The sequence below is a fragment of the Oncorhynchus mykiss genome, chromosome 30 (genome assembly GCF_057628025.1).
Source record: "Oncorhynchus mykiss isolate SJ-2025 chromosome 30, ASM5762802v1, whole genome shotgun sequence".
Lineage (NCBI taxonomy): Eukaryota > Metazoa > Chordata > Actinopteri > Salmoniformes > Salmonidae > Oncorhynchus > Oncorhynchus mykiss.
This window is the reverse complement of record NC_143051.1, coordinates 11628570-11638158: the sequence shown is the minus strand read 5'-3', so window position 1 is coordinate 11638158 and position 9589 is coordinate 11628570. Positions and strand designations below refer to the sequence as shown.

Genomic DNA, 9589 nt, shown 5'->3' with positions numbered 1-9589 from the left:
GGCCTATATCGAATCTTCCATTCCTCTCAAAAAGTTTAGAAAAGGCTGTTGCGCAGCAACTCACTGCCTTCCTGAAGACAAACGATGTATACGAAATGCTTCAGTCTGGTTTTAGACCCCATCATAGCACTGAGACGGCACTTGTGAAGGTGGTAAATTACATTTTAATGGCATCGGACCGAGGCTCTGCATCTGTCCTCGTGCTCCTAGACCTTAGTGTTGCTTTTGTTACCATCGATCACCACATTCTTTTGGAGAGATTGGAAACCCAAATTGGTCTTCACGGACAAGTTCTGGCCTGGTTTAAATCTTGTCTGTCAGAAAGATATCAGTTTATCTCTGTGGATGTTTTGTCCTCTGACAAATCAACTGTACGTTTCTGTGTTCCGTTTCAGGACCACTATTGTTTTCACTATATATTTGACCTCTTGGTGATGTCAATCAGAAACATCATGTTAACTTCCACTTGCTATGCGGACGACACACAGCTGTACATTTCGATGAAACATGGTGAAGCCCCAAAATTTCCCTCCCTGGAAGCCTGTGTTTCAGACAGGAAGTTGATGGCGGCAAATGTTTTACTTTTAAACTCGGACCAAACAGAGATGCTAGTTCTAGGTCCCAAAAAAACAAAGCGATCTTCTGTCAAATCTGAAAATTAATCTTGATGGTTGTACAGTCGTCTCAAATAAAACTGTGAAGGACCTCAGCGTTATTCTGGACCCCGATCTCTCTTTTGACGAACATATCAAGAATATTTCAAGGATATTCTTGAAATATCTTCGTAACATTGCAAAAATCTGAAACTTTTTGTCCACAAATGATGCAGAAAAGGTCATCTATGCGGTTGTCACTTCTAGATTGGACTACTGCAATGCTCTACTTTCTGGCTACCTGGATAAAGCACTAAATAAACAGAAGTTAGTGCTAAACATAGCTGCTAGAATCCTGACTAGAACCCAAAAATGTAATCATATTACTCGAGTGCTAGCCTTCCTACACTGACTTCCTGTTAAGGCAAGGGCTGATTTCAAGATTTTACTGCTAACATACAAAGCATTACATGGACTTGCTCCTAGCTATCTCTACGATTTGGTCCTGCCGTACATACCTACACGTACGCTACGGTCACAAGACGCAGGCCTCCTTACTGTCCCTAGAATTTCTAAGCAAACAGCTGGAAGCAGGGCTTTCTCCTATAGAGCTCGATTTTTATGGAATGGTCTGCCTATCCATGTGAGAGACAGACTCGGTCTCGACCTTTAAATATTTACTGAAAACTAATCCCTTCAGTAGGTCCTATGATTGAGTATAGTTTGGCCCAGGGGTGCGAAAGTGAACGGAAAGGCACTGGAGCGACGAACCGCCCTTGCTGTCTCTGCCTGGCCGATTCCCCTCTCTCCGCTTGGATTCTCTGCCTCTGACCCTATTACAGGGACTGAGTCACTGGCTTACTAGTGCTCCTCCAAGCCATGCCTAGGAGGGGTACGTCACTTAAGTGGGTTGAGTCACTGACGTGATCTTCCTGTCCGGTTTTGCGCCCCCTCGGTCTTGTGCAGTGGAGAAGATCTTTGTGGGCTAAACTCTGCCTTGTCTCAGGGTAGTAGGTCTTGCTGCTGCTCCAGTTTCAACTGTTCTGCCTGCGGCTTTGGAACCCTGACCTGTTCACTGGATGTGCTACCTTGTCCCAGACCTGCTGTTTTCTACTCTCTCTCTCTCTACCGCACCTGATGTCTCAGACTCTGAATGCTCAGCTATGAAAATCCAACTGACATTTACTCCTGAGGTGCTGACCTGTTGCTCCATCTACAACCACTGTGATTATTATTATTTTACCCTGCTGGTCATCTATGAACGTTTGAACATCTTGGCAATGTTCTGCTATAATCTCCACCCGGCACAGCCAGAAAAGGACTGGCCACCCCTCATAGCCTGGTTCCTCTCTAGGTTTCTAATCTCCACCCGGCACAGCCAGAAGAGGACTGGCCACCCCTCAGAGCCTGGTTCCTCTCTAGGTTTATAATCTCCACCCGGCACAGCCAGAAGAGGACTGGCCACCCCCCAGAGCCTGGTTCCTCTCTAGGTTTCTTCCTAGGTTCCTGCCTTTCTAGGGAGTTTTCCCAAGCCACCGTGCTTCTACATCTGCATTACTTGCAGTTTGGGGTTTTAGGCTGGGTTTCTGTATAGCAGTTTGTGATTGACATTTGCTGATGTAAAAAGGGCTTTATAAATAAATGTGATTGATTGATTGAAGTCCATCATTGGTTTGAGGGATTACATAAGAAAACACCAGACTGTAGTGTAGACTCTTCCCCCATAGTTACTGGTGAGAATCACCTTTCAAGTCTGGCAAACGAAACACAGGAAAAACTATAATGAGGATAGATGGAGACAGAAAGAGCGAAAGAGGGAGGGAAAGGGTGTGGGAGAGAGAGAGGATAATTTGGCTGAGCGTCGATGAAAGAAGGAAGCTGTTTTATCATTCCTCTGACGGGCAGCCCAGCACAAGTAACTTAGCGTGGGAGTCAAGCACACCGGGAGGAGAATGGGCTGTAATCGTGGCTCTGGGACAAAGCAGCACTGTCTGCTCTCTCTCTCCTACCTCTCCCCTCTCTCGTCTCTCTATTCCCTGCCTCCCACACCACCCGCTGTCTCTTCTCTCTCTCTATGTCCTCCTCCCCTCCCTCTCTCCCCCTCCTCACTCTCTCCCCCTCCTCCCTCTCTTCCCACACTACCCTCTGTTTCCCCTCTCTCTCTCTGTCCTCCTCTCTCCCCCTCCTCCCCCTCTTCCCACTCCCACCCGGTAGGGCCCGCCAGGCTGCCATTGTTCAGGATATCCCCTCGTTGTTAATAGCTTCCTGTACACTCAGAGAGGCCACAGAGAGAGACCCAGAGGCTGTGGTTGATGCCGGGCGTTGACTGTCACAGCACAGCAGAGAACACCACAGGGACAGAGCCAGAGATAGGGACAGGAACAGGGATTGTTCCCACTGGGCACACCACATCATTTCTACGTGGAAAATTGGGTAGTATTTGGTTGAGACGTTGATCAATGAGATTACAACCTATAGTCACATACTCAAAAACACAGCCCAAAGTTAGTTGAATTGACAATGTGTTATCACTATGCTTTTAAGCATCTAAAAGCACAACCAAATTCCAATGGAAAAACAATGTAGGATTTTTGGTATAGTCGTCACCCAAATGTCTATCACTGCGCGTTCAACCATTAAAAAGCACAGCAAAGTTCAAATTGGAATAAAATGTCAGGTGTTTTGTTTATTTATACAACTGATTAATCTGTTAGCACTGTGATTCCTCTAATAAGAGAGACAAATATCAACATTTAAAGGAGATGTATCTACTGCTTGCATAGTTCCATCTGAGCCACTGACTTAATCCCATTCTTTAACTTTGATTTTTGGTTGAGTTGGAGACGTGAACCCAACCTATCATTTGTTAACTTGTCGACAAGTTATCAGGATATTTACTGTATTTCAACAGTTATATTGAATTGCGTTTGGTTGGTAACGCAACCAAAAACCAACATTTGAAGGGGATTTATCTTCTGCTTGGATAGTTCCATCTGTACCACTGACTTAGTCTGGGTTTAATTCCAGTTTGTCTAACAAATTAATCATTTATATGTTGTATTAAAGTCTCCATCTCAACCAAAAATCTAACTAAAAGATTAGGACTGAATCAAATCAAACTTTAAACGCTCTTTAAATAAAGTTTCATTTGATTTACTCCTATTGTTAAAACTTACATTTTTGGTTGAGATGGAGGTGTGAATTCAGCATATCAGTTATTAAATTGTAGACCAAATGGAATGAAAGGCAAACTAAGTCAGTGGAACAAATGGAGCTATACAAGCAGAATATACATGACCTTTTGGTCGTCAACCAAAGATAATTCAATACTACTTTTGTAATAAAGTAAATAGCCTGAAGTTAAGTTACATTAAAGTTAATGTAACATTCAACCTTTAAATGAGTAACACAATCCATGGCCACACTCTGAGGTTATTGTAACTATATATTGTCTTATGTAATCATATAAAGTCAGCATGTTCACAATAATCTGTGCAGAATCTCGAACAGCATTGATCACTTGCACCATGTCATTTTAATGTCTACTCAAAATCGGACTGTAATATATAGTCTATATACTGTGTCTCTGAGCAAAGATACAGGGACACTGCAGTGTGTTTGAGGGATTGTTCCCATATGTTGAAGATTATATATTATTTATTAATTAATTCACAATCAAAATGTTTTAATGGAGAAGAGTGTTGTGCCTCCACCACTTTTTATGGATCATATAATATCATAGAATGTAAAAAGTGAACAGCTCGCTACACAAGCATTTAGCTAGGTATTACTGCACTGTTGGAGCTAGAAACACAAGCATTTAGCTAGGTATTACTGTTGGAGCTAGAAACACAAGCATTTAGCTAGGTATTACTGTTGGAGCTAGAAACACAAGCATTTGGCTAGGTATTACTGCACTGTTGGAGCTAGAAACACAAGCATTTAGCTAGGTATTACTGTTGGAGCTAGAAACACAAGCATTTAGCTAGGTATTACTGTTGGAGCTAGAAACACAAGCATTTAGCTAGGTATTACTGTTGGAGCTAGAAACACAAGCATTTGGCTAGGTATTTCTGTTGGAGCTAGAAACACAAGCATTTGGCTAGGTATTACTGTTGGAGCTAGAAACACAAGCATTTGGCTAGGTATTACTGTTGGAGCTAGAAACACAAGCATTTGGCTAGGTATTACTGCACTGTTGGAGCTAGAAACACAAGCATTTAGCTAGGTATTACTGTTGGAGCTAGAAACACAAGCATTTAGCTAGGTATTACTGTTGGAGCTAGAAACACAAGCATTTGGCTAGGTATTACTGTTGGAGCTAGAAACACAAGCATTTGGCTAGGTATTACTGTTGGAGCTAGAAACACAAGCATTTGGCTAGGTATTACTGCACTGTTGGAGCTAGAAACACAAGCATTTAGCTAGGTATTACTGTTGGAGCTAGAAACACAAGCATTTAGCTAGGTATTACTGTTGGAGCTAGAAACACAAGCATTTGGCTAGGTATTACTGTTGGAGCTAGAAACACAAGCATTTGGCTAGGTATTACTGTTGGAGCTAGAAACACAAGCATTTGGCTAGGTATTACTGTTGGAGCTAGAAACACAAGCATTTGGCTAGGTATTACTGTACTGTTGGAGCTCGAAACATAAGCATTTAGCTAGGTATTACTATTGGAGCTAGAAACACAAGCATTTAGCTAGGTATTACAGTCCTATTGGAGCTAGAAACACAAGCATTTAGCTAGGTATTACAGTACTATTGGAGCTAGAAACACAAGCATTTAGCTAGGTATTACTGCACTGTTGGAGCTCGAAACATAAGCATTTAGCTAGGTATTACTGTTGGAGCTCGAAACATAAGCATTTAGCTAGGTATTACTGTTGGAGCTAGAAACACAAGCATTTAGCTAGATATTACAGTACTGTTGGAGCTAGAAACACAAGCATTTAGCTAGATATTACAGTACTGTTGGAGCTAGAAACACAAGCATTTAGCTAGATATTACAGTACTGTTGGAGCTAGAAACACAAGCATTTAGCTAGGTATTACTGCACTGTTGGAGCTCGAAACATAAGCATTTAGCTAGGTATTAATGTTAGAGCTCGAAATATAAGCATTTAGCTAGGTATTACTGTTGGAGCTAGAAACACAAGCATTTAGCTAGATATTACAGTACTGTTGGAGCTAGAAACACAAGCATTTAGCTACACCCACGATAACATCTGCAAAATATGTGTGTGACCAACAAACTTTGATTTGAAACACAATTTCTAAGAAATCCTCTATAGGATGTGAGATAGAAAAACTCCATCTTGTCTTGGCCATGGAAAGGCCTAGAAAAACATAATCTTGTCTTGGCCATGGAAAGGCCTAGAAAAACATAATCTTGTCTTGGCCATGGAAAGGTCTAGAAAAACATTGTCTTGGCCATGGAAGGGTCTAGAAAAACATAATCTTGTCTTGGCCATGGCAAGGTCTAGAAAAACATTGTCTTGGCCATGGAAAGGTCTAGAAAAACATTGTCTTGGAAAGGTCCTTCTCAGCTGGTGAACTGAGTTGAGTTCATAGTGATGGTGCGACCTCTATTGATCTATATGGTCAGTTTATTCTGTGTGGAGGGGGGTTAAAGATCATTCAGAAAGCCCCTATCTCCATGCCCCAGGGCCGGTAGGGCTGCTTCCCCAAGCTGGCCTGGCTGGAGGGGGTGTAGGAAGGGGAGCTGAGGGTGCTGGGGGACAGCAGGGGGAAGGCACTGAAGGGGAAGGGGAACGCCGACAGGGTGGAGAGGGAGGACAGAGAGAGGGGAGGGGAGAGCTTGGCGGTCACGGCGGCTGAGGAGGTCACGGTGAGGTTCAGCCCCGGGGGGAGGGGGGCAGCGCTGGGGGGGACGTGGTGAGGGCCCCCCTGGGAATGGCTGTGCTCAGAGAGGGGGGTGGCACCGCTAAGCCTGCTGGGAGCATGGCCATGGGGCGAGGAACGTGGCGCTCTCTCAATCGGAGAGGAGGAGGATGAAGGAGTAGAAGAGGAGGATGACGGAGGGCTGTTGGAGGCGCTCCGTGGTAACTGTAACGTCGCCCCCTGCTGATGTTGATGGTGCTGCTGCCGTAGGAGGAGGTGGGCCAGTTGGGCGGAGGGGGGCGACGCAAAGGCAGAGCCCCAGGCCAGGTGCCCTATCCCAGAGATGGAGAGGGCCTCTCTCTGGGACGTGTAGCTATTCAGGTGGGAGACCAGGCGGATCCTCAGGGGGTCAGCGCTGTCCAGCCCCTCGATGATGCTCAGGTAGCGGGCTGTCTCAGCCAGACACTCCCTGAAACCCAGACCTCGGTAGTCCGTGGCCAGAGCACGGGCATCAAAGTAACCTAGAAGGGAGAGGGAAACAAGAATGGTTAATGAGGAGTTTTCAGCGAATAACACCAAACAAGTAGAGCTGGAATAGCAGATGTCTAAGGAAGTGTACAGAAGTCTACTTGTCAAGCCAGGGAGAGAGTTCAAGTAAGGCTGCCTGACCTGTTCTGACTATTGTAGACCTATTGGTGTGTTATTCAACATCTAAATAACTTATTAAAAGATGTAATTAGATGTGCATACAGTAGCTTGTGTTCCCGAGAAAAATATACTCCCACAGGATATTATCCATATCACTAACCTTATAGTTAATCAATATTATGGCACTTCAAAATCATGTTACTGTAATAATGAATTTATTATGGTTATTTATTCTAGTATTTAAAAAAAGACAGTGTACCTTTTCCTCCAGCAGCATGAAGCATCTTCAGATGTTCCACCGTCATCTGCAGAATCTCTGCTTTCTCCAGTTTAGCTGAACCCTGCAGGATTGCAGAATGCACATTCATTAAACAAATTAAACGGCATTGAATATCTTTAAATCGGTTGAATATATAAACGGGACATTTTTTATTCGTTATTTTCTGAAAACGTGCAGAAAATGTATGAACATGATTTTTCTGTACGAGTTCAAAGCACTATATGGTATCCTGTCAAACATGTTGATGGGGCGTTGGTTTTATGAAAGACCCGCGGATCGGATCTCACCTGCTTCTCAAACGCGCTGGGGACCAGTCTACGCAGCTCCGTGAGGCTGTTGTTGATTCTGTCGCGGCGCCGTTTTTCAATGATCTGTAAGAGAGATTGGAACATCTAGTCATTGCAGAAAGAGAACATTTAGCTAGTGTAAAAAACGTGCGTATTACACACTTTTATGCACAACAATTCAAATGAGATATTGGTGAAATGTAGGTTACTCACTCCTCGACGGCGCTTCCTCGCATTCACTTGAGTTTTTGTTGATGGAGACATCGGCCCAAGGGGTGAAATCACGTTCCTGAAAGAAAAACACATACAATTATTATATTAATGTGTATTATTTTTCAGTGGTTCCCAACCATTTTCAATTACTGTACCACCAAATACATTTTGCGTTGTCTGGAGTACCCCTGAAGTACCCCCTCATGTGTATTTTAACAGTAAGTCTATGGTCTCATAGTACCCCTGGTTGGGAGCCACTTAGATAATGCCACGAAAATGACCAAATTGCGCAATTCAGTTTCTGATTTTCACACGTCTTTTCTTAAACAGCACCAAAGCAAGGGGTGAGATACTTGTAACAGGATTCGGAACGTATAATAGTAACGCAGTAAAAACGCAAATGACCCAAATATTGGACACAAACGTACCCATTTTCATCCGCACTCTCCTTCTCAACCTCAATGTTCTCGTCCAGCTCGCTGTCCGATGAGCTAAAATCGTGAATCCGTTTCATTTTAATCCGCTGCTGTTTTTCCCTCGTTCAGAGTACACTACAGTGTATATATATAAAGTCCAAGTCTCCCAATTCTCCGAGTCGCTGTGCGTCTGTCAGGTACACCTCGAGTTGATCCGTTTGAAGGACCAAGCCTTCCCACCGTATAATTTCTACACGACTGCCACCCAGGAGGGGCGGGACATGGCACCATAACTTGCCAATTACGAGACAGCCATGAGTTTGAGTGACGGCACAGTTGCAAGCAAACTCTATGGCACAGACACACCCCGTTCTATGAATAAATTTGACAGGGGTCCAATAGACTTTCGGTTCGTGACACACTCGCCCCAGTGTCCGTCCGTCCATCCGCAAGCACTGTGGCTGTCTGTCCCGGTTGTGATGAGTGGCTGGCCGGCTGTCAGCACGCGCTGGCCGTGGGAAAGTTTCTTAGCCCAAGGCTGATAACCAATCAGGGGCGACGCCGTCTCCGGCGTTTGGAATGAATGGAGCAATTGGTCGGGGCGACGGGCGGTCTAGAGGCTAGCGTGTGAACCTGTAATCCAATACTAACTCATCAAAAAGAGAGCCAGTGTACAAGAGCAAACTATGAAGTCTAATCCTACCCACCACGGAGCGGAGGGAGCGACGTAATGCGTTGTAAAGGCGCTTTAGGGACTGGGGAGGATGGGGACTGTGCCACAAAAAAAGTTATAACGCCTCTCCAGTGTGTCACCGCTACACCACATCCCCTGTGGGTCCCAATAATGGCCACGCTCCCAAATCAATTGACAGACATTATTGTGCGTTTGTATATCCCCTCTCATCATGTGACAATCAGATATAACTCTTACCGTTGAAGTGTTTTCATGTCACACACATTCATACTCACTCTCTCACACACATACCGTTCCTGTTCTCTGTGAGGATCTTATTGTAGAGAAGGAAGCTGGGTTTATTGACCTGGTGTAAAAGAAGACAGGTGGGTCTGGAATCTCTCACTTGCAGACATCTTCAAAATCCTTCAAACATATATTTGGAAAATATTATGTCTACATGCAGCGACTTGTTGATTCATTCAGGTCTTAGACGTAGAAATCAGTTGAAATATGATTTTTTTTTAAAAATGTGTCTGAAAACGTAGGGTTTTATTTCCATGTTTGAAGGCTTTCCATTACACTGCAATAAGAGGAACAATGGAGTGATGCTAACATATTCTGCTGGTCTTTTC

General features: G+C 44.1%; 1 protein-coding gene across 1 annotated transcript; it reads right to left on the bottom strand.

The window, feature by feature from the left end:
• Positions 1-3259: 3259 nt before the first annotated feature.
• On the bottom strand, positions 3260-9038 carry LOC110487932 (hairy/enhancer-of-split related with YRPW motif protein 1). The gene is made up of 5 exons (XM_021559848.3): positions 8294-9038; positions 7866-7941; positions 7653-7736; positions 7345-7426; positions 3260-6958 (listed from the first exon to the last, which is right to left on the bottom strand). The coding sequence occupies exons 1-5, from the start codon at positions 8377-8379 to the stop codon at positions 6234-6236; spliced, it is 1053 nt and encodes a 350-aa protein (XP_021415523.1). The 5' UTR covers positions 8380-9038; the 3' UTR covers positions 3260-6233.
• Positions 9039-9589: the final 551 nt, after the last annotated feature.

What these genes read in the sequence shown, in the direction of transcription:
- LOC110487932 (XM_021559848.3), bottom strand. Translation starts at nt 8,379, where the DNA reads ATGAAACGGATTCACGATTTTAGCTCATCGGACAGCGAGCTGGACGAG. An exon ending in GAGAGTGCGGATGAAAATGG is followed by an intron (nt 7,942 to 8,293) that starts GTACGTTTGTGT and finishes TTTTTCTTTCAG; the next exon opens with GAACGTGATTTCACCCCTTG. An exon ending in TCATGCTGCTGGAGGAAAAG is followed by an intron (nt 6,959 to 7,344) that starts GTACACTGTCTT and finishes TCTCCCTTCTAG; the next exon opens with GTTACTTTGATGCCCGTGCT.